This window comes from Pavona decussata, unplaced genomic scaffold, assembly GCF_977016875.1.
Source record: "Pavona decussata unplaced genomic scaffold, jaPavDecu1.1 SCAFFOLD_184, whole genome shotgun sequence".
Classification (NCBI taxonomy): Eukaryota; Metazoa; Cnidaria; class Anthozoa; order Scleractinia; family Agariciidae; genus Pavona; species Pavona decussata.
The window spans coordinates 255873-282500 of NW_028145593.1; the positions used below are offsets into that span (position 1 = coordinate 255873).

General features: G+C 37.8%; 1 protein-coding gene across 1 annotated transcript in view; it reads right to left on the minus strand.

Annotated features, from left to right (window-relative positions):
* LOC146462787 (uncharacterized) overlaps positions 1 to 26628 on the minus strand; it is a 225045-nt gene that overhangs the window by 74018 nt on the left and 124399 nt on the right. The window contains exon 13 of the mRNA XM_085085071.1: positions 4248 to 4319. Coding sequence (XP_084941197.1) covers positions 4248 to 4319 — 72 coding nt within the window. The remainder of the gene's footprint in view (positions 1 to 4247; positions 4320 to 26628) is intronic.

Here is a 26628-nt window from a genome sequence, read left to right on the forward strand (position 1 = left end):
TCAAATAGGCCCGTCCTTTGACAACATGACTACAGGACACCATATTCCTTTGGAGTACGCCTAAAATCTCATTCGCTTTCTTTTTAAGGTCCAATTGAGTGAGCTGGTAATGTAGACTTTTAAAATATTTCTGGAACGTGACTCCCTCCAAAGGAGTGTTACTCAGCGTGTACGAGTATGATGATGGCTGGTGCTTAAGGGTGATGGACATGATGTAGCCTTTTATAGGGGCAAAGTTTATTTGTCACATATCCACCCATTCCTCAAACTGCAACAGGTTCTGTTGAAGCGTATAGTGGTCAGCCGAGGACTCAATATGGCGCGGTAGGGCACACTGTCATCCGCAAATAACTTAACACTCGATGATACTACCGAGGCTAGATCGTTAATAAAGAGAAGGAACAAGATCGGCCCCAGAACAGTGCCCTGGAGGACAGCAGATAGTACAGGTGACCACTTAGATGAAGAACCATTCCCTATTACGCGTTGCCTTCTACCAGTGAGAAAATCCCGAAGCCAGTTATTCAACTCCCCAAAAATGCCGTAAAATTTGGCCTTAAGGAGAGGCCTTTCGTGAGGCACAGTGTCAAAGGCCTTTGCCAAGTCAAGAAACACGACTTGACCATGTATGTTAAGAATGCGCGCCCACTCATAAATGACCGTAATTAATTGGGTCTCACACGAAAGTCCTTATTGGAAGCCGTGCCTGGTGCTAAGAGATGACTGAATTTCCACTAAGATGGCTACAAATTTGCTTGCAAATAATGTGTTCCATGGTCTTTGCGATAACAGGCCTGTAATTCTTAGGGTCAGCGGAATGACCGCTTTTAAAGATGACAGTGATGTTTTCATCCTTCCGGGCAGAGGGTAGAGCGCCGTCATCAAATGATTGTTGGAAGAGTGAAACAAGGATGGAGGCCAATTCAAATGCAGACTCCTTAAGAACACGACCAGGACTTGATCAGGCCCACAAGCTTTGTAGTCTATTGTAGTCAATAGTCTGTTGTTAAGAAACAACAGTTATGATGGATCATAACTCCAAGTACAGCCTCGTGAGTTTGCCCTCAGAATGATTTACCTGTTATCTGTTTTATTGTACCTTAGACACCAGCCAAACAAAAGCTGTCAATTTCTTTTGGTGAGTGAAATGTTACGCTCAGTTGCGTCCATGTCAATTTAGATACCAAACTTCTCACGACGAAAATCATTTGTTCTCTGTTCTTAACCTTACGCCGCATGCTTAGCGGGCGGAAAGAGTTTTTTTTAATTAATTAGTTTATTTATTTATTTTGCAATACTAAATAACTACTTAAAATACTAACAATACTTGCACTACTGACAGTGCTTACTACGCGTACAATACTTACAATGCTTACAATGCTTACACTAAACAATACTTACAATACCTGCATTACTGACAATATTCTAGCGAGGATAGGGGGGGGGGGGGGGAAGTTATGTTTTTCGTTCTTCTTTGAAATGCCTATGTAGCTTGAAGTTGTGTTCGACCAAGAAAGGCCTAATCTTGTATTGGTATTTGTTTGTTCGATCGTCGCGATGTCATTTTAGCCCCATACCACTGAAGATGGTAACTTGTATATATTTTGACTTCGCTTTAATTAAGCATTTTGGCTTCACATTTAATCGCCGAACATGTCGCACATGTGTTGTTTTACTGTCATTTTTCTCGTCATTGTTAAACTTCATTGATTAGCCCTGGTTGTCTTTCTGATTCAGACAAAATATGAGCTAAGCAGTGGTTGTCTTTAGAGGCGACAAATTGTTCTCGTTAATTTCAAAGAGTTTATGGTTGTCTTCTTTTTCTTCCACTTTGTCGAGTAACGACACAAGGGATTTTAGTTACTATTATTAATATAGTATAATTTATGCCTTATGCCCATTAGGTGGTAGGATTGGTTTTATAAACACCTTTACAAGCGTTGAAACTAAGGAAAAATGAATCTTGAATATGTAAATCAGGCCCCTTTCCTGAAAATACTGGAGTTCGCTTTTCTCGATTCTCAGTGGTTGAAAGGTAAAAACGAACTTTTCCCAAAAGGTCTTGTTCCCAAAAATTGAGAGCTTTGTTATTAATCAAATTTTTTTAAAAGAAAATGAGTGCAAATAGGTGATGAAGCAATGTCACCTAAAGACCCCGACCTTTCTCAGTCGGATCAAAATTTATTTTAGGTATCCTTGCTAAAAAAAATTATCCGCATCCACTTTAATAACCTACAGGCTTTACGTAAACACATAATGTATTCTGGATCAAGTAATCCCTCCTTTTGCAGATTCTGTACAGCCTTGTCACGTAATTTCCTGTTAAAATGTTTCCCTTGCCCAGGAAGTTAGTTGCCATAAAGGAAATTCCAAAAGGGAAATAAACCATGCTGGACTGGGCTTTAGCACTAGAACTTCATGTTGTTGGAAACTGAGTAAAGTACACTTCAAATGTCCCGCTAATATGTTGATTGAAGCGTCAAGCATCTGCCCCCATCCACCCCCCCTCGCCCCAAACCCCTTACAAAAGGAAAGGAATAATAATAATAATAATAATAATAATAATAATAATAATAATAATAATAATAATAATAAGAATAAGAATAAGAATAATAATAATAAATATTGAAGTTAAGAGAAATAAAATGGGAAAAAAAGAAGGGTTTACCTCAGGTGAATAACTACCCTCTACTCTCGTAACTGCGAGTAGACTGGAACCGACAACAAATCAGCAGCCCGAGTTACGCTGTTTTATGTACTAGGGTCATGCAGTACTTTTCAACGTGAGATTGTTTGACAACAATTCAACTGCTTTTTTTCAGCGTTGGCTACAGGTTCATTTTACTTAGCATATTGGCTGTGTTCAGTCAGTTCAAGTTGTTAGCTGAGTTCAGTTGATGCTGCAACTGGTACTCTTTCAAAGTCCTCGATTTCTTTGAACGCATTTTCATTCACCAGAATAGATTTATGGTTTTCTGTAGATTCTAGATTATATAACGGTTGAAATGTAGTAAATCTTTCATTCTTTCAGAATTACAAGAAAAGTGTCTTGATTCTGCTAAGCATCACAGTAAACAAAATAGACCAGCACACCTGTTTGTTGCGTTTTGTTTCGTGTTTTCTTATCTTTTGTTTCCTTGTTTGTTTGTTTGTTTTTTGGCAGATATTCACTGAAATAGAACTGTTCGAGCATGTATCTATAATGATTCTAAAATGCTGTTTGTGGCGAGAAACCATACTCAACAGTCTGCTTATGGCGCAGTAAGACAGAAACAAAAGAGAACAACATTCTTAAATTTAGCGTTGTCTACGAATCGAGGTTTGCGTTATCCGGCTGCGTTTGGACGCCATAACATTATATCAAAGTAATACCTTACCACTGAGTGAGACATTACTACGCGGTGGATTTACGCGAAGAACCCGGGAGACCCTACCTCCAGCTCCCCATCCCCCCTAAAACCCCAGCACACCCCCCCCCCCTCTCATATTTTTGACAAAAGCCGACGCCCGTAGGACCGAGGCACATACAAATTTCTTTTCAAGAAGATAAGCAAATCAAGCGTTTGAGAGCGAGGCCGACCCCACAGTACCCATAGAAGGTCTTGATTCGCCACTGTTACTAACCTCGCTAGCTCTGGACCATACTGGGGTATACAAAATTCCTCACTATCAGGAAATGCCAGTTTTCATATTATTAATGTACATTTAATGCCAAAATGTATTAAATGGTATTATATACCGCATTTTCTATATACATATTCAAATGCGGCCTCCATGACTTCAGTGCAAGGGTGAGATCGGACATCAGCATATATAGGCGCCGCTGGCAGCCGTAATCAGTAACGACCTCACCCAACCCACCCAACCCATGAATCATAAAAGAGCACAAAGACCAGTCTGAGCACACCGGGAACTCCATGCCCTACCTACGAGAGGACTAGAAAGTCTAACCATTTGCAGATTAAAACGGGTGCTGAACTTATAACTATTTCTTTTGTGCACCTTATATAATATTCATCAATTACTCCATAATTGAAAGTTCCCACACGCTGTAAGTTTATTAATTTATGCTTTTTAAAAACAATAAATTGAGAAAGAAAGCGTTATTTGAGTTGTTGTATCTAAAAACTCTTGGTGTTCATATTATTTTGAATTCCACAAGTTCAGTTCCTGCCTCCATCTTCTCTCCTCTCGGAAGTCCTTATGGGATTACTATTGATATTTTACAACAGAAGGGTTCCACTTACAGCCACCCAAGAAGTGTATTGTTATCAAAGACACCCTGAGGCAGTTCCTTCAACTGGTTGTTTCCCAAGTGCCTAACAACAAATAACCATAACTTGGTGTTATATTAAACGTTTACATGAAAAGGTTTTTAATTACTAGATAAAGCACGCGAATCTTATCGTTTAAAAATACATTTTTTTTCTTAAGCCTAGTTTGCACATGTCGAGAAAATCCCAGACGATCGGGGGCTGTTTCCCGACCGTCCCAGATTTTACCGAGATATCGGAGAATTTGAGGTACTTGATCAGTCGGTGACAGACGCCATTTTTATTTGTCGGGGGGAAGTAGGGAACCGGGAGAGAAGCAATTTAGAGGATAGATAACGAGCTAAAACTGTCGCCGACGTCCCCGAAGGTACAAATTTGAGTTTTCATATGTCGGGAATAATCGCCAACCATCGCAGAGCGTCGTGAAAATAGAAACACTCCCGATTTTCACAATTTGTCTGCGACCATTCAAGACGATCGGGGATGTCTATTATTTCCAGTTTCCATTAGTCGGGAAACTCAGGGACGGTCGGGAAACAGGGAAATCCACGGGTCGTCTGGGATTTTCCCGGCATCTCAAAACTATGCTTTAAAGTATTTGCAGTTCGCGCAATCTCACGAGAAGACCAGTTCTGATTATAAGTGCAAATCTACGGAGTAAAATTTCTTCATAACCACGACTAGCATGCGACATAGTACTGTAATCATATTACTTCTAATTTTTTAAATCATATCCTTGTTCCGACTTCATGGGCGTGGGCAATTAAGCCTCTAGACCGTAAAGAGGAGCGGGCGGGGGCGACTTTGAACCTGAATAACTTGTTTAATATTTAAACAAACGCCATGAAACTGAAAGTAATTATATTAGCCGTAATCATTACATCAGCAATACTGCGGATACTTAAAGGACTTTTTTTTTTGCCGGAAACAATATATCTAATTTGTTTTTTAAGTAAGTAAACCATGCCAGCTGAAAGTAAAAGAAAGTAGACAAGCTGACTCATTTCAAACAACGCTTGTTCGGGCCGACAGAACACAAAATAACATGCTAAACGATTCGAGCTGTTTAGCAGCTTGAAGGAAAACTTGACCTCAAAACGAATACACTTTGACACGGGAAAGCCGATTTCGTTCCATCGAAGTAGCTACCAAGGATATATTGTTTCAAAATGAAAAGAAAAGCAAAATATATAAGGTAGTGCACTAAATTTAACAAATTGGTAAAGCGACATATGAACACCTTGCGTAAACGTAAAAAGTCGATCAACGCTCAACATAAGGTGGATTTCCACTGTCGCGTAAATTTTACGTGCGTACAGACGTGAATTGAGCTGGCTTTACGTACGTAAATAGAATAAGAAGCGATGTATGAGCCGCGTGCGTAAACGTAAAAAGTTGAACAGCACTCACACATCGCTTCTTATCTTATTTACGTAAGTAAAGCCGGCTAAATTTACGTCTGTGCGCACGTAAAATTTACCGGACAGTGGAAATCCACCTTTAGAGTGGTGAAATGATACTGAAAAATGCTTCTGTCAGTGTGGATTTCCACTGTCGCGTAAATTTTACGCGCGTACAGACGTAAATTTAGCTGGGTTTACGTATGTAAGCAAAATAAGAAGCGACGTATGCACGGCATGCGTAAACGTAAAAAGTTGAGCGTTGTTCAACTTTTCACATTTACGCACGCGGCTCACACATTGCTTCTAATTTAGCCGTACATGAGACCAGTACGAACTCAGACCGGAACAACTTCAGAGATAATTGTTTCTGTTTACATGAAGCCGGTCTGAAAAATCATCTCATGCCGGTTTCACTCATTACAGTTGCAGATGAACCGACGCGAATGAGTCGGACCCGTCTGAAGTCGGACCGCGGAACCATGTAAACACGAACTGATTTGAGACCGATCTGAGATCATTGTTTTGAGCATGTGAAAGAGTGTTGCTGGATCATTCTAAGATGGCGGATAACTGGAAAAATCCCCAAAGAAAATCAAACCCGTTGGATTTTTAAGGATGCGATGGTTGAGGATTTGATTGAAACACTGGAAGCATCAAAGGTAGAGGCTTTGGCTTCGAAGTAGGTCTTGTCAAATCGTATGCAGAATTGCGTAAGACAATGTCAGAGAAATAATTATATTATCTCTTTTATCTCGCTTTCAGCTGTATTCTTTCTTATTAGCAGTGCTGCATTTAACATAAAAAAAGGCACAATGAAACAGACCACAAAAGAAACTGATAGAAACTTCCTGCATGTTTCATGTAAACATTCATGCCGATCTGAAGTCTCTTAACAGGTCTCATGTAATCGCGTCATACTTTCAGACCGGGCTGATATGTACTTAATCGTACCGGTCCGAGTCGTACCGGTCTCGTGTAATCAGGGCCTAAGACTAAAGTGGGCTAAAGAGTTTAGGGGGTACGGCAGACACAACGCCCGTTCCAAAGGTTTTCAAAGAAGAGCCACCTTTCTGCGTAAAGTCTCGCAAAAACATCGTCAATTGGACTCTTCAAGTTGTGTACAGACGGTTCAACGGTTTTTGATCAACAAATGTTTTGACTGCTATTTAGCAAATGTTGAACAGTGAATCGTGTCATGTTAAATGCTAACGTTGAAACAAGTTATTCAACAGTTTGAACAGAAATTGAGCAGGGTAATTCTATTTTGTTCAACAACGGCAACATTCAACGTGTTGAATGGCAAAAGAAAACAAGCAATTTATCACGATGAATAAAAAGTCTAAACATTGTTCACCACTTGTTAACCAAGAAATGGTTTAACGCTGTTAAACCTAGCTTGCGTGGCAGTCCTTTCCTTTCCTTTCCAAGCGAGTGCAATAAACGAACTAAAGCTTCTGAGGAGAAGGAGCAGAAAAACACGGAGGAGCGGGGGAGGTGAGAGGGAAAAATCAGCGTCGAAAAAACGGGAAGAAAGGAACTCGGAACTTGATTGCACTTGATTGGTCTTTTGACCCTCGTTCGTAAGTCTTGTGAACTTATTCAACCCTGTCAAATTGTATTTCTCAGCGCCTTTCAACCATGATAAAAGTATATGCAAAGCCGTTTGTATCTTTGACTTCGCTTTCGAAGCGTTTGAAAGGTTTGGTCAGAATCTTCCTCACATTTGACCTGACCTTTGATAGATGTTAAAAGTGTGGTAAAGCCACCACAACTTTAAACATTTTTTGAAGTACTTCCAAGGTGAGCGGAATCAAGGTTAGAATCATATTTGACCTCATCCTTGAGAAGAATCAATTGAATAACAACCCATGAGCAAACATTGCTCTAACAAATTGCACTCGTTTTATTTTTTTAATAACGTTGAGGCCGAGATACAGTAAACTCAATAAGACCATTTCCCAGGCTGAGAGTCAGTACTAGTTAAGAACAATGTGGGGGCAGGGATGGCACAGTGGTGAGAGCACTTGCCTCCCACCAATGTGGCCCGGATTCGATTCCCGGACTCGACGTCATATGTGGGTTGAGTTTGTTGTTGGTTCTCGTCCTGCTCCGAGAGGTTTTTCTCCGGATTCTCCGGTTTTCCTCCTTCCGCAAAAACCATCATTTCCAAATTCCAATTCCATTTGGAATCTAAGGACCACAGGTTTGTCAGTCGTCAGACTGTTAAGTGTCACCCTCGTTAAACAAAGTTGATTTATTTTATTTATTTAACTTTTTTTTTTGAACAAATGGTTTTTAAAATGAACAGTAAAAATACGGATAAAATAACACAAGTAAAACTTCATTTTACACAGTCCAATTAACCCAAATGATAGGTGTTTTGGTCCCGGGTAGCCTCCCACGCAGGCGTTTCTAGGGGTCTCGTATTACCTCCAATACGAGACGAGTCCCCTAAAAACGCTTGCGTGGGAGGCTAGGTCCCGTGGTCTTCGACACGTCCCCACAGATTTATTAAAATACTATAATAGGTAACTTAGGAACATCGTAAGAACTTTTCAAGGTCAAATTACCAAAAACATATAGATAATAATATTAAAATAAATAAGAACGTTCTGCCTCAAATTCTAAATTAGGCGTTATTATATAAAAATAGAGTGCAGACTCGGTGAATAAGCCGTATATCACGGTCTTATACTAACTGTTTTCAGTTAATTTTCTTCAGTTTAACAAATACCCGGAATACTTGAAAGATATGTTTAGTTTGCGCTCCAGTATTATATTTTAAAGGGCAGTGATATTTTATCTCTTCCTAAAGTAGCTATTCAGCAGCTAAATGCTGGAACGCACTTCCTGTCACTTAGGCCTGTTCCAAACATCGTGCTACTGCCGTGCCGAACTTAAATCAATTTGACACGGCAGTGGTTTCAAACGTCGAATTTTATTCAGTCGCGCCAAATTCTAAAATATAGAAATGCGTAAAACGAGCAAATTAACATAAAATACATTAAAATAATTTATGAATTTAGTTCGGCACGTCAATAACACGCCGTTTGAAACCAAGTAGCGCTACTGGCGTGGGGCACGACAGGGCCTACCGTGCTAAATAGTCGTGCCGAACTTAATCCTGTCTACCGAACTAATTGGTTTCAAACGTCGCGCTACTGCCGTGTTCAAGTCGAATTAAATTCTTGAATTTAGTTGGGCACGACAGTAGCGCGACGTTTGGAACAGGCCTAAAGGCTGGTTTTCATATGATCGCGGATCGCAGATCGCAATAAGGTCTGCGATCATATGGAAACTACTTCTGCGATCGTCTGCGATCCTGATCGCAGAAGATAGAACCATGTTCTATCTAAAGGCTGGTTTCCATATGATCGCAGACAATCGCAGATCGCAAACAATCGCAATTGATCGCAGGAGATAGAACATGGTTCTATCTTCTGCGATCACGATCGCAGAAGTAGTTTCCATATTATCGCAGACGATCGCAGACCTTATTGCGATCTCCGATCATATGGAAACCAGCCTTTAGATAGAACATGGTTCTATCCTGCGATCACGATCGCAGGATCGCAGACCTTATTGCGATCTGCGATCATATGGAAACCAGCCTTTAGATAGAACATGGTTCTATCTTCTGCGATCACGATCGCAGGATCGCAGACTTTATTGCGATCTGCGATCATATGGAAACCAGCCTTAACAGAACCACCTCAAATTACAATAACTGATTCTGTCCTATAATATACTGTATAAACATTATCTAGAAAGATTTGTGACTCTTTGTCGTAAGAAATCTTGATAATGTTAATACTAAAGGACCTTTTAAACGGTTTCAACATTTTCTTTAACATGCGTTCAATACTGTTGTTTAACCAAATGTCGGGAGCGTTTGAACCGGGTCGTTCAACATTGTTGAAAACGTAAAAACCATTGAAAGCTTGTTGAAAATGTTTCGAATCAAATTTAAATTGGTTTACGCTTTCATTCAACATCGATGCAACATTTTCTTGGTTCTTGAAAATGTTGAATGGCGTTGAAACAGCTTGAACGCTCCGTTCATCCAACAATGTTGGGCAAATGTTGAAACCGATTAAACGGACCTATCGGTGCTAGATCGTGCTACTGCATAAATTCAGGGTACATAAATACCTCTTACTAACCGAGTTCGAGCTCCTTACTGTAAGTAATCGACCGAGGTTTTTCCCATTGATTTATAAACCAACGGGAAAAACGAGGATCAAATATTTAGTCAAATATTTGACAAAAATTAATATATCTTTTCTAATATGAGATTGCCCTTATAGAGAACCGCGAGGAAACTGAAATTCTATCCCTGAGCAAGTGTAAACTACAAGTTTATAGGCATATTTTCAAGATACAAAGAGGAAAGGTAATTTATTATAATGGGTCTTTCGTTGGCTCTTTTTCCAACACGCTTCAATGTAAAATCAGGCGTCTTACTCAGCGATTTTGCAACAATCTTGACATTACACGTTTGTTGGTTTTACCTCCCTATAAATTAAGGAATTTGTTCAGTGCGAAAGAGAGTACACCCAAGTTACAACGATCTCATGTTGGTTGCTGTGTCAAGCTGTGGTTCCTGTTATGTCGTCGAGACTAACCGGCATCTCGCTACACGAATCCAAGAGAACCTTTTCACTGACAAGAATTCCCACATTTTACAACACCTTGAAAGCTAGGAAAACTTTATGTTCTGAAGATTGTATTTCCATCTTGGAAACCGCCTCCCTCAAAATCAACGACGCCTTACATATTCATTGGGACCACACCAAACAGGCAAAGTTTTCATGTAAATCTTTCAATAACCACATGTATTTAGTTTTGTTTGTCTACTCGGTATGGATTTTTTGTTCCGTTCCTTATTATCGTCACGCCGTAATTAGCTATATATTTACTTTTGTAATCAAGCTGTGATTAGTTGTGATTATTATGCTCTGCATGTATATTCATTGTCACGTTGTAATTAGCTATATTGTATACCCATTGTATTTATACCACACCCACTAACGGGTTCTGTACTGAGAGAAGGATGAGGTTTCATCCGAAACATGCTTACTATAAAAAGTCGTAACCTTCATAAAAGTTATTTCCTTCTTGCTCGCTGCATGGAAATTTATGTTTTTACTGATTTAGAGGTTCCCTTTTTAATCACATTATGTGAAAACGTATGCATATAAGCCAAGTAAAATTAGCTGGGGCTAGAATTTTGCCTTCTCCGCTGCTTTGCTAGTACAGTCTTTTATCTGAAAAAAAAAAAAAAAAAAAAAAAGAGTTTATGCTGGTTAGGTTTAGCAATACTATACAACCCTCTCAAAATGGTGTGCTGTAGGAAAAAAAAAAGACCAAAAAAGTCCAGAGTCCAAAGGGGTCTTGAGTAAAGTTTATGTGAGACTGAAGTGAGAAATCGTCATCTGTGGGGCTTCGGAAAAATGTTGGCTGCCAATACAATTTGAGAGTGCTAGTTATGAGTTGTTAATACCAAGATACTTAGACAAGAGAAAATGAAGCAAAACTGACTGACAATGTGATATTGTACTTCAAAACTAAATGAGCATGACTGGTTAATATAACTGGATTGTAATCATTCAATGAAAATGAAAGGTACATGTTTTGTTGCTTATTCTGACCCTACTGCAACTGTCCTTGTTATCTCTGTCTTGGTCGCATATTGTTAAAATACAGTAAAACCTCTACGAAGAACCCCTTCTAATGAGCCCCTTATTTGTACATGTAGGTAAAATTAAAGAAGCACTTCAAAATAAGGTGTAGCAATTTTCAAAAAAAGCCCCCCCTTCCCCCCCAACACACACACACACCCTGTTTTTGAGTCCTGAAAATAAATACCCCCCCCCCCCCGGGTGGGGCTTAATAGAGCTGTTACTGTTGTGGATGTACATGTACAGCTGTAGCTCCAGAGCAGTGATAAATACAGTCCAAATTTGATTATCTAGATTATTCAATTCTATTGGCTCCCAATTTTGTCATGAATGTTACAGTAGGTTGCCACAATCATAGACCATAGTCATAATTTTGAAAAACTACTGTTAAGGACGATGTCTACTTTTGTTACTGCACATAATTATGTTCTGCGCATCAAGAGATACTGAACTTAGCAAGTACTCTTGATAACTATCCAAAAATAAATTTGGTTGGTAACCATGCATTTTTCAGAGATAATAAAGCTTCAATTTTGAAAAAAATCCACACATTGCTTCATGTATTTTACTGTTTTTTAGAATAATTGTTGCTTGCCGGTAATATCTCTGACAAATGCGTGGTTGCCAACCAAATGTTCTTTTTTGAATTCAGTAGCCCTTGCTGAGAATAGAGAACTGCTTTCTCGAATACAGTCATAAACCACACAAAAATACTTCGGTATTAGTAGGCACCGTCCTTAAACATCGAAAGCTGAAATTAAAAGGCACTTGTTAAAGGCTGGCCGTCAGAAATATTGACCCAGTTGAAGTAATGCACCTCAAAGAATGAAGGACTTACTCTGCTACATGTACATTTTAGTTTTATTCTTACAAACAAACTAGCTTGCTTCAACATTTTAGCCCTGGCTTCAGCTGTATCGTGTAATAAATAAACACTTGTGAAGACGTACTGTATGTAGTAAGATCAACTCTTTGCGAACATTTTTTTATAGAATATTTTGTGTAGGTTTCCACTAATAGATGATTCAATGTTGCTTACATAATCTTTCTTTCACTTGTTGGACCCTTAATGTTACATATTTAGGTCTCCGCCATTTAATATTCTAAAACTCATTAATAATTCATCAAGAGAAAACAAAGAAAATCACTACCGTGACTGTGGTTTGGACATGTGATCCTAATTACCATAAAATTTTGCCAACTTTGGCCTTGAATTTCTCCAAGAATTATTGATCATTTGAGAAGCCATATCAAACACTCGAAAGTGTGTTTCATCAGATATCCAAACACCTCGAAGTCTCATTGTTTGGATATCTGATGAGACACACCTCCTCGTGTTTGATATATTACTTCAAACACTCAATTACATGTATCCCTCGCCTGAACTATTCCTTCAAGACCAGACAACAACAACAGTAGTAACCTGTAGTTACAATTTAAAACACTTGGAGTCCTTCTTAAACAAGGGCACCTTTCATTAGTGAAAGAAATTATGAGTTTCCCCTGGTAATAAAGGGCATGACTAGTAAGGCAACAAAAATGAAATATTTTGTGCATTCTTAGACCTCTGTTACTGAATCTCAGTTTGATGCTGATGCCAACCATCAACCTTAAGTGATAAGTAATAATAATGTTTACAGTTGTTTTCAGAAAAATTTACTGTGTAGTGTTGAGATTCATCTTGAAAATACAGTATGTGCAAATATGGGCACCGTTATGAATTTGCCAATTATTTACCTTGCGAACCACCCAACCAACTTTAAATGGAAAAAGCGCAGGCAAACAAATTACAGTATAAGGCAATTTTCAAGTGAAAACAAAAACACCTGAAACAAGATTTGCCTTGCAAGACTTGACCCTCAACTCCAATATCGTGAAAATAAAGTTTTAAGAATCTAGTCAAGAATCCAATGCTTACGTTCTAGTGAAAATTAAGCTTGAAGGCGACAAATAAGGATATGACTTGAAAAACATAAACAAAAGATCCAAAACGTAGTTGATTTACTTTTCTTTTTGGCTTTAAAAGAGAAGTAAGTCCTTAAGGTGGCTCACATCCCTACACTTACATGCATAGTTTGATCGATCATTACTACCACTCTTAATCTGTTCATTCAATAATGGTATCATACAAATCCGTAATTATTGAACAACAAATTACAGTTGGTTTCTTGACTTTACAGGTTACCATAGAAACAATATAACCTGTTAAAAACTACCTTAAATCTAGCTTTAAGTAATTATTACAAAAAAAAGAAAAACCGAGCTCGGCGACACACATTTACTATTACTATTTTTTAATACCTATGGAATTTTACTCAGCATGTTGAGAGACAACTTTCTGCGAAGTTAAAAAAAATTGTAGGAAGGGATTCAGTTCACCCTCAATTTTCAAAAATTAAAGGTAGCTCTGTACAGATTGTAACTCTTCCTGAAACTTTTTGTCTCTCATTGTTTTTTTTTTTTTTTAAACAGAAATCTGCATGTTTGCTCTAGAGCTTAAATCATTACTATTCATATAAGCTTGTAAATATTTATTCTTCCATTTCAGGTTATTCCTTCCTTGAATTTTTTTGTAGGTGTGCTCGTACACTATATGTAGTACTTTGTTCATGATTGCTTCTAAGTGGCATCTCGCAGTTCACAATGTTGTAGAGGCAGCAATTTTGTCTACCGAGTAAGCTGTAGGTTAATAAAGACTCGAATTAAGAAAATCAAAATTATTGCTATACTGTCAAAGGTTAGATGTCATTAAATGCCATGACAGTGCCATGGATTGATCAGTGTTATTTTGAAAGTGATAACAAGCTACCATCACCTCCAGAACGTCCTTAATTTCTCTTCATATTATTACTTCTACATCTATATGGACTAGGAAGGACCCTTAAGATTACTGTTTATCTTATAGAGTATCATTTCATGGACTACAACTATGCAATGTTGATGGATTTAATAGTCAATTTCTGAGTTGCGTTGAACCTCATTATGAAAGCGAGGCTAGGTCCAAAAAGTTTCTTGCAAAAATTATTTTTGTTTGCACACTGTACAAAATTATAAGAATGAAAACTACTTTTCCTACATATAATAAAAACTGTATTCATAAAAGCTTGCTCTCAAAATTAGGTTCAAAGCAACTCAGGAAATTGGCCTATTGTTTGAGTGTTCCAGCCGCATCTCCCAGAGGAGTTCAGAAATGCGAACCAAACCCTCAACTTTTACACAAAGCACTTAAGACAATTCAAGCACTTTGTGGGCTTAATATCTTTTGCTAGGCATAAAGAGATTAAAATACATGTATATTGGAGCAAGAGAAATCAATAGGCCCTGATAGTTGCCTAATCTGATTTCCTTTGAATAAATTAATACAAAGATTTTCAGGCTGAAGCAGGAATATTCTGATAAACCAATAAGACTGCAAGACTAACTTACAAGAAATACACATCATAAGAAGTGTTTCACAACAATAACAAGTGCAAATATAAGGCCCTCTGGCTGAAGGTGAGCCTTAAGAAATGTTTTGTTCTGTTGTTTTAAATTGTTGCTATGGTAACCTATAAAGTGGAAAAACTACAATTTATTCACCAATTATTAAATTAGGCATTTTTTTTATACAATAATTATACCATCATGTATATCGATAAAGAGCATTGATACATCAAATTATAAGTACTGGAAAGTATTGAAACTGGTACCAGGCACCTTACATGTAAATCATAACTATTAATATTACTGTAGAGAAATTTGGATTTGAAGCCCAAATCATTCACTGATGCCCATTTGTGATATGAGCTAAGCACTATAAACTCAAAACACCAGTTACAATGTAGAAGTTTTGCAACATCCTTTCAATTATTCCTTTCTTACATGTAGCTGAGGATGAGCATAATTAAAGAGGCTAGTGTAGCAATAATTAAGCTACACAAGATATTCTTAAAACCATCCCTGATTATTGATATTTTCCATTGCTTGATTTGCCTGAGTTTTTGCATGGGGACTTAGCTTCCTTCAGCAAATGTTGTCGTGATGTCTCATCCGCTGGTTTACACTCTCAATTTTGGAACACAAGTGGAAAATTTGTCATAACAATGATGCTTCATACAAAGGACAGAAAAGCTGAAAAATGCTTTCAATTTTTAAGGATACAGTATTTTTTAGATGATGTGGATTGGAAGTGCACACTACAGAGACAATAAGGACATGCGCTGATCCCCTCTTGTTGTTTTCTTGCCAATTGCTGAAATCGAGCACTTTTGCTTCAAAAAGTGAAATTAGTCAGACAAAGATAAATTATACAAATGCAGGTGGATTAATTTCACCAGTTTTCATCTGCATCAGATCTACACTTCCACGTTTTCACATCCACATGTATCTGATGAATTCACAGAATATATTGACCTTCAACAACAGCATCCTATTGCAAAAAGTGTAATAAAATTATATTTATTGTGTCAGACTTAAAATTAAATGAGTCTCTAAGCCTATACATGTACATTGTTTATCACAAATAAGACTTTGTATTGGATTTTGTGAATTTCGTGGTGTGACAGTGGGAAACGGCTTTAGACAGAACAAACAAACAAAAAAGGAAAGATTCGGGATTCGTCTTAAATTCCTTGTCGTATGCTTTTCCATAGACATATATACGACCATGTATTTTAAACTAAATGTATTATATAAAGGAGTTGTACAGGCCTGCAAATGATCCCTGGACCGTAAATGATCCTCGGACGGGAAATGATCCCCAGACTGGACCGCAAATGATTTCCCCGATCGCCTCACCATGAATATAGAATGGAATGAACTCAAATTTGGACAGTGGATTTTAACTTTATACACTTCATTTTTTTTCTTAATAACACCAGTTGTTATATTTTAACTATCTGCATGCAAATTTCACAACTTTAAAATTACAATATAGCAGCACAGTACAACAGAACAATTTAAGGCTGGTTTCCATATGATCGCGGATCGCGGATCGCAGATCGCAATAAGGACTGCGATCGTCTGCGATCACATGGAAACCAGCCTTTAGATAAGACACGTCTGCGATCGCGATCGCAGGATCGCAGACGATTGCAGAAGTAGTTTCCATATGATCGCAGACGATCGCAGACCTTATTGCGATCTGCGATCCGCGATCATATGGAACTAGCCTTTACCTATAAACTGTAACATACATGTATATGATTTACTAATATACCATTACAATGCCTAAAATGTGCAAGAATTCTATGAAACTCTTCCAAATCAAAGAGCGGGTCAGTTAAGACTTTCGCAATTTTCTTTTTTCAAAGAAGAAAGGAGAATTGGTCAATGTGCTTCAGATGGTGGTCAAATCTCTCCTACTATCGTCGCCTTTGTTCTTTATCGGATCTTAATCTTAAGCATAACATTTTAGCCGTGGTCGTCCAATACGTTATCATGTAATATGTTTATTTTGTCTTTTGTTTTTGTTTTGCCGTTGATTGGACTCCCAGTCTTTCTTTAATTTTTTTTACAAAACACACTGTCGTCGGCATAGAACTACAGAAGACCATAATGTCCCCCTCACAGACGCCTTGGGAATAGCTGTTAATTTTTTCCACACTTTAGCAAATTTGATCTTCAGTAATTCGCCCTTCTCCATACTTCAATTTAATTTTTTTAGTACATCTGTTGTTTTTGCATCTATTTGCTGAAGGCTATGGAAGTTGCTTTGATGGACTTCATGGCCAACCAAAGAAATGCTGTCGAAATCAGCTTCTTCTTGACTACAGTATGTTTACTCCGGTAGATTATAGATAAGCCTTCTCCTATAAGCTAGACACTGCACCGCGGCGACTGGAATATTATCAAAAAATGTTTACCAGCAGACCTAATGAGGCAACATAATCACCTCACTTTCAGGTAATGGACATCTGTCAAAGGTATGTCTCCCACCCACTAGGATTCATAAATTCTCTAAAGTGATTGCGTCCGGGATGGGAGTGGCTGGGTTATACTTCAGGGAGAACTTACTACATCAGTGCAAAACTGTGGTACTCTCTGAGGAGGCTTTCCCATTAGACTAACTTGGTCTGTTCCAGTTAAGTATTTTTGAGTTGCACTGTCAAAATTTGTTTCCTATTGTTCTTCCTATTTGAAAAAATAACGAATTTCATACTGATTAGTGCACATTTTAGGCATTGTAATGGTATAAGTAAATTATATACACAGGCATGTATGTTCCAGTTATAAGTAAAATTGTTCTGTTGCACTGAGCTGCTACATTATAATTTTTAAAGTTGTGAAATTTGCATGTAGCTAGTTTAATATAACGACTGGTGTTATCAAGAAAAAAAAATAAATGCAGTTAAATGCAATTTAACTAAAAATTTAATTTAAGAATTTAAAAGAAAAGCTGACATTCATTGGGCGGTCAGCGGCTTTTGGTAGGTGGCGCAAGCGCAGAGCACTGCATTGTGGTGGCATTTTTAAAGCGTGGTAGTGCATAGCGGACTTTTGTGGAGTTTCTCGTTGGATCATCTCGGTTTTTCTGCCCCTCCCTCCCTCTCCCCATGTTACCCCTTTTCCAGTGCTTACGCAGTGTGACGGGTGTCCAGATGACTCGGTGTGGGGGATCATAGCTGGGTTGTGGGGATTGCCAGCCATGGGAGCGTATTACTGTCTAGGGGCCGGATGGACACAACGAAGGCCCCTGGGACTTCCCGGGCACCCTTCTTCCACTCAGCTTAATACAGTTGTTAAAGTGCATAAAGTTGAAATCCATTTTCCAAATTTGAGTCTATTCCATTCTAAATTTATGGTATGGCGCTCGGAATCATTTGCAGTCCGATCTGGGGATCATTTCCCATCCGGGGATCATTTGCGGTTCAATTTGGGGATCATTTCCGGTCTGGAGATCATTTGCGGGCCTGCACAGAGTAAACAGTACCAGTCAAATAAAAACGGATGGTAGCAAAAGTGATCGATTAATATTGGAAATCGATGAAAATCACTGTTATTTAAGGACGGTGCCTACTAATACCGAAGTATTTTTGTGCGGCTTATGACTACGCGGGAAAAACAGATCTTAGCAAGGCCTCTTGGAATCCAAATTAAAAGAAAATTGGGGGTAGCCACGCATTTTTCAGAGATAATTAAGCAATAATATCTCTAAAAAGAGCCAAAATATAAAGCAATGTATGGGATTTTTTCCTAAATTGAAGTTTAATTATCTCTGAAAAATGCATGGTTACCCCTAATTTCCTTTTGAGATACCAAAAGCACTTGCTAAGTTCTGCTTTCTCCGTATAGTTTTAAACCGAGCAAAATTATCCCTGTATTAGTAGGCACCACCCATAGGAAACCCGAGTATCTCGAGATGTGCAGAACGTATGCGCAGTAACAATAGTAGGCACCGTCCTTAATTGATCTTTTTATTGATTACCGATGTAATGGATAATCAATGACAATCGATAATCACAAAAACTTGTGCAATTGATTGTCCATCAATTACCAACATCAATCCGGCCGACTTATTGACATCAATTGCCATTGTTGTCATCAACTGTCATCGATCAACGATTTCATCGATTGCCCAGGCCCTAAACCAAACTATAAAATTCTTGCTGTTCTTGAATCTACATGTATTGTTACTTGTGTGTTGTCTGACTTAAGTTTGCATTATGTTGAAAATGTGATAATGTTACAGCCACACATTATTATCTGTAAAGTGGTCACTTACGAGAGGTTGAAAACAAAGAAAAGGCCAAACTTTCTGCTACACAAAAGTGGTCGGAGTCGCTTACATGTACAAAGGGTTCCAGCTAAACTTTGGAAACTTCTGGTATTTTAGAAAACTGGTTGCTTATGAGAAGTGGTTGCAAAGGGAGGTTCAACTGTAGTTACCCTAGGCTACTAAAATTTCATGGAAAGTTGCATCACTATAATTACATGTATGGCTTTGCTTTCCTCCTTTCTTTCCGTGGTGACTGCATGCACTGACTTATACTGAAAATAATAGAGTAGGATTTAAAATAAAACTCTTGGATCTTAACTCACCAAATTTGATATGTACATAATTTATGTACTATTCATTAGCCCTTTAGAGGAAAAAAATTTAAAACCCTCGCTGAATCTTTTTTGCACTTAATTGACCCGGTGTATAAGAAGTTTCATAATCAGGTCTTTGAACTGTTCTACATTTGTACAACACCAAGTACACGTCTTGAAGTTGTTCTAATGTTGATAATTAGATCGATTAAGCAAACGTAATGGAATCCGTCAAGCAGCCATCTCTCAATTAGTTGAAGTCCAAATTACAAGCCTTTTTTTTTCTTGCAAGTCAAATCTACTTTGCTGCTCATGATAATTTGCATTATCATTAAGTTTTTTTTTTTTTACAGCTGTACATCCAGAATAACTACTGTAAATATGATTTACATGGTAGTGGCTTAAATGTTGCGCAGCCTACGTAAAATAGCCTTGTTATGCACCACACGTTTTTGTATCTGATCCTTAACATACAGGTACCAGTTACCCAGTTGCCAGTAATAACCAAATCTTCGCCTACAATATTAGTACAATTATGTCACTCTCAACTTAATGACATAAACTTCATTGGGTGTCAGTGCATGAACAGTATTAAGTCTCATCTGCTTGTGTACAATTATAAAATTAAACCTTTGGTGTACTATTCCTCTCACATTCAATTCTTATCAATTCTTATTTTACAATTATTTAACTGAAATTTATTGTTGTATAGATCTAGATATACATGTAGTTCTTAGTCAAGTGTTTTTTTTTTCATGAGCTGCCGGCTTGGGAGACTAGGCAACAACTCCCTACATTATTTTCTCAACTTTAATAAATAAAGTTACTTACTATTACTACTTATTCACAGTTGATAACTGTTGGCAGAATATTACTGTACTGGCATCAAAGAGGTCATGGGTCCATATCTGATTTCAGCATTTTTTTCAGCCTATCTTTTTGCAGGTGCTAATTAACTTTGTACACATTACTGCAATGGTGTCCCATTCATTAACTGATTACAGATTGATCGAGTATTTACATGTACACTGTTGTTCAAGAACATTTGAGGTATTATAAAAAAAATATATTCAGTTAAAAAGTTATTCCAACATTATTGTTGCCTTGAAAATAGCCCATACAGCTGTTCTGAAACACATGTACATGAACATGTATGCCCAAGCTAAACCTGTGAAGTTGGTTTCCAAGTTTGTTGTGTGATTCGTATTAAGTACACATAAAAAAGGTCACGGCTTGCTAGCCTTTCATGACTTTTTGTACTACAGTCATGTATACTCCCCTCAACGTAAATTAGTCACTTTAGTGTGTCTTTTATTAACTTTAGAGGGTAAAATTGAGCCAAACCTTGGATGATTTTAGCAAGGCAAGACATTATTAGTAAACTATGCATGACTGACATGCCGATGCTTGACCTACTGAAATATGTTGGTCATTTTTTATAGCAATGGTGGCACATGCTCAACGTGACATCCATGTTTTTTTATGCAAAGGTTTTTGTCGCGATGAAAGAAAACAGAAGTGAAAAAAAATATAAGAATATGGAAATGACAAAGAGAAACTTCTGTAGCTAACAGGTTACTCTGATCGAGGAGTACAGATGTGCATACACACATCTTGAACACATACAGTACATGTAGTAAGCGCTAATGTACAGCTACTGTGATGTAGAAGTACATTGTATAGTAAAATTCAGCAATTCGTCCACTATAATTTTGAAATTGTAATCACGAATCCATCCATCCGTGAATTTACAGATGTATATTTTAACTAATTAAAAACAAAATTCAAAATGAGAAGAAATTTTACTTGGTTTTGAAGTTTTGTCCACAAACTCAATGTCGGGATATGCAAGAGCTAGCGCTATTACTAATTAAAAGGACTTGGTAGGAAGAGGGCATGCATTGTATAAAAAAGTGTACTTAAAAACGCTTTCAGTGGTTATTCCTATTAATTTTACTTTGTATTGTACTGTTCTCAACATGTACTCTCCAATTACTACATGTACTATTAACACCCAGTAAATATTTAAGGAGCATGGCTACTTAATTTTAGTGTCACTTTGAAAAGCCTTTTTCTACATCTACAGATGAGTGTATAAGTCTGCCCAATATCATTACAGTAAAACCCGTATTAAGCAGATCCCTTGGATAAACATGCACATGTAATAAACAAGGATATACATGTGGACTGTACAAATGTAAAAAGGTAAAAAGTTAATGATTGTATTTTTGTGCAGTTCATCAGAACCTGTATAAAATGGACACTGAATTAAGTGGACACTAGCAAGGGTCCCAAACATGTCCCCTTAATACAGGTTTCACTGCTATATATGGTGTATACTGATTCTGATTATGGAATTTTACTTTTATACATAAAAACAATTTCATCACTTTGAATGCTGTACTTGTTTCATTCTTAGATCGATCCTAGATGGTTAGTTCTTTGAAAAAAATATTTCCTCCAGAACTTTTGACTTACATACTATATACTACCTTATTTTGTGAAAAAAAAAAAAAAAACGTGTTTTATTCCCTGCCATTTTGATTTTCTGTTCAATAGAAATTGGTGCCAGAAAATAATAATTATTTGAAAGTGTAATCGCCGAAAATAATCTGGATGCTGTTGAAAAAATACATTGGTGTTATAATTTATTTCCCTAAAACTTAAAGGAATCATCAGGTTACACTGCTATGTCATCAATTCCATCTCTTCTTTGAGTTCCAATAGAATACTGTATACTTGTGGAATACTATACTTGTCGCATAATAAACACTGACAACTTTTTCATGTCCATGTATCACAAAATAGGTTTATTTGTGAAGAAACACACTGAAGGAAAAGAGAAAGAGAGGGAAAAAATGGTGGAGAAAGGCACACACAGGATTATACTGAGATCAATACATGTACATGAATAACTTAAAAGATCTGTCAGTGTGACTCCACATGTACATGTAGCAGTTTCCTCTAGAAAGATCACCTTTGAGGCACAGGTGTATTTCTAAATTTTGGCATTTGGAATACATGTAGACAGGAAAACCAACATGTCAATGCTCTATCATCTAGCAAGTCTAACCTATTAGTTATTGCAGATGTAAAACTACATGTTTGTTACTTTTTTGGTCAGCTGTAAATGGTTTGAACAGTTGAAGTGGAAAACAAGGCTTATTATTATATGTACCTGTAATGTAAATGTCATTATAATTTTGGTAGAATTATGGGCTTTCCACAGTACATGTAGGTTTATTTCTTGTTGAAAAAGAGGGAAATTCAAGGTCAAGAAACCCAAATTTCTCTGTCACTGCATCAGCAAGTATGTTGATAAGGTAATTAGGCCATTGTAAATAGACTGGAGTGCTAGCACTTCCTCAGAAATGCTTGAAACATCAGCACTCAAATCACTTTACAGTGGACAAAATACATGTGCAGCTGTACCTGTCTGTACATTATTAACTCTGGTCTGTTTATAGAATCAAGCAATTTCAAATAAATTTTTTGCTACAGCTGTACATGTACATGAGGGATAATTTGCACAGCTTACTTAGACAAAAAAGAAACTACATATACATGACTGTACATGGAAGCTCTTATACAAAACATGCAAATCAAAAGCACCAGAATAATGATAATAAGAACCCAAATTTAGTGTAAAGCCAGTCTTCTAACATTTAGAGGAAAAAAACACATTAATCTCTAGTGTGGTAACCATACAGGTCTAGTGAACAATTATTATTTCAACTTTTCCACAAATACTACATACAGTACATGTACATCCCACATTCCCACAACAGCAACAAAAAATTTGAAAATTGAATTTTGACAGGTATCACGCTCTATACAAGACGGTTGGACCGTCTTTCGGTCTGTACAAAATGCAGACTGTAGACTGGGTATAAAATGCAGACTGCAGACTACATGTAGACCGTATAAAAATGCAGACTGAGACCAAAACCACGTCTTTGTCAAATAGAGGATACATTTTGAATTTTTCAACTGACAGTGTAACTTATGCTAGTGTCATACAATCGCCTTTCGAGATCATTTCCCATGAAATTGATTCTTTTCGAAAAGCACCAACCTTAAAATAAACAACCCCAAAGCATGATGTAAGCAATCAGACGCGGACACATGACCTTTACTTCACACATGGTCGACCTCTTCGCCGTCTTTGCATCAACATGGCATTGGCAACATCGGTAAGTGGCAATAAAATAATGTCTTTTGAATAAAATATGTATCCACGTATTGCTAGAATGCTGAAGGTATGCAATGTCTTTGACATTATTTATTCAAAGAAACTAGTTTAAATTTGTCGATTTCAAATTGCTTCCCCCCTCAGAAATCAAGTCTGTTTCCCTCATTATGATATGAAAACCGTCATGGGCGTCATTATGCGCCGATCAAATCGAAACTTCAACATCCCCACCCCCGGGCAAACCCCGGGCATTTGACTATTTTCTGTGCCCGGGAGTGGGGAATTTGACGGGTAAGGCCTTCCCGGGGGTGGGGAATTTGACCTTGCCTGGGTGGGGTGGGGAAAATTGAACTGGAAGTGTCAGGTTTCAAATCGCTTTTTTTGGTGGGGCGCCGAAGTCGCTAACAGCTATAAACACGTGTTTGAACGAGATGGAAGAGTTTAAAGGAAGAGATACAGCATTAACTAAAAAGGTCTTCAAAAGTGAGAGTGCTTAAATATTAATTATTTTTATAGATTGTATACGATCTACGATGTAGATTTTTTATATAATGAGTCAAGCTACGACTTTGTCCCGCAGTGAATAGTGAAAGAAATAAACACTGTTGAATGAAAAACTGCTTTGGCTTAAATGGCAGAATATCCTGCCATTCAAACAACATTCTATGTAGCCGGCAAACTAATTAATATGTATTACTAGTTTTTTAAACGATGTAGTTTTTTATGCAATGAGTCAAGCTGCGCCTTTCTCCGGCATTTGTGTCTGCAGAGGTTTTTAGAATAGCCATAAAACAGCAGTGAACAGTTAAAGAAAAAAACATTGTCGAATGAAAAACCGGCGCTTTGGCTTAAACTGCAGAATACCCTGCCACTCGAACAGTCTCTTAGCCGGCTAACTCATTTTAAATATGTTATTATGTATTTCTTGTTAAACAACCTTTGCCGTGTTTCGGAGTTAGAACAGCTTACACTTGCTGATTGACATTGTCCGACTTAATAAATGAATTTCCAATCATTAGTTTCAATCCAATCTTCAAAAGTTCAAATGCCCGCGGTTTTCCCGGGGGGATGTTGAAGTTTCGAGTTCATCGGCGCATTAGTTTTACAAACTAATGCAAAACGATTAAGCTCGAGTCTTTTTTGTGAAGAAAGGGCCTCAGGAAATGAAAGCTACCAAATCGAGATAAAGAAAACATACTGTTGAGAAATGGGTCAAAAACAAGGTCTGTTTCGTGGGAGATGATTTCGGAAATGTGATTGCGTGACACTAAGGTAAGTTGAAAATTGAAAATGTATCCTGTATTTGACGAAGAGACGGTTTTGATCTCAGTCTGCATTTTATACCTAGTCTGCATTTTATATTCAGTCTGCAGTCTGCAATCTGTAGTCTGCAGTCTGCATTTTATAAGTGACCGGACCGTCTTTACGTACTATATGGGGGACACCCAATCTATAAACAGGAATGATGGCTGGCGGCTGATGTCAGTGAACAGTCCAAATCAAGAAATTCCGATGCAAAAACTTAGCAAACATCCAGGTAGCCAATATTACTTGGATCTTACCTTAGGGCTGTACATCAGAACCGGCACAGCAACGGATGCAGCTCCTTGCCTCGATAAAGCTTGCTTACAGAAGTCTGAGGAAAACGTGAACCGAAGCCGAACGGTGGCACGTTGTAAAAAAAAAATAATAAAAATAACACACAGCTTTGGCTTCTCTGACGATGTGAAGCGAAAACCTTTCAAATCGGAACAAGGAAAGTACAAAATTCTTCTCTTTGTCCCACAAAATCATTAGTTCATTGATTTCGTTTGCGCATGATCAATACCTACCCAGGTCCCCCCGGTCACAACGGCGAGCGCGAAACCAACCTCGTTCTCAGGGCCTTTTCCCTAAATTAGAGATTTTCAATATTGAAATTATTCTCGCCATTTGCTCTTGTCATAGGAAAGCACAAGTTGCAAAAGAGAAAATGCATTGAATTAACTCTTCTCTCGTCTAAATTCCGCAATTTTACCTCAGAATGGAGTCGTGACTAATGGTCCACTGTTACTGTACAGGTATGTGCCTTTCTTTCCAAGATCACAGAAAACGAGCAGTAAATAACATAAGTCGAAGAGCCGCAAACATAAGTAGCTAACAAGGAGGCTGGAATTCGCAATCCAGATGACTGGAATCCGGAATACAGAACCTCTAGGGGATTTCGCTACATCAGGCAAATTCCGTATTAGTGCTGATTGAAATAACCGCCTTACTCACGGAAAAAAAAAAGTTAGTTCCCCCGTTACCTGAATAATTTTTTCCCAGTGTATAGCTTTCACGAACAGCAAAATGCTTCCCAAAGTCCTTTTTTATAATGGGTAAGTGCTCTTTGAACTTGATCTATCTTATGACGCTAGTCGCAGTTTGGCCTCACCTTTGACGTGTGTCAAACGTTTAAAGTCAGGTTTTTTTTTTTGTCACATTTGATTTCACCTTCAGACAGATATTAAAAGTATGAAGCCATCACAAATTTGACAACACGCCTAAAGTAAACGGGTTAAAAAAAAAATCGATATTAAATTATATTAGACCTCAGCTTTGAAAGTATCAAAGGAATAGCAAAGCCGTTTCATAGTATTTGTCGACTTTACCTTTGACGCACATCAAAGGTGCAGTTAAAGTTGCCTTGTGTCGTATTTCACTCCACCTTTGAAGAAAAGTAGCTCTATATATTGTATAAATTTTGACTTCACCTTTGATTCGCGACAAAGGTGACATTAAATTCACTTCACCTTTAATCGGTACCTAACTTGAAGCATATCCAACTTTTTGTGAGAAGCGCACAAAGCAGACTTGAAAGACTACGCATATGCATCTTGCCATTGAGCAAAAAAATACAAAAATACAAAAATATCTTCCTGTCCAATCAGGAGCCAATATTATCCTGGCCTGTAAGGAGACTCTACCAGAGATCCTTCCTTCTGTTGGCTAAAGACTTTTCCTGCCCATTCGCTCATCTCCAATTTGTCCTCCTCCGGCACTGCTGCGAGGTGGCGGGAAGGGGGAGGGAGGAATTCTTGCCGCGA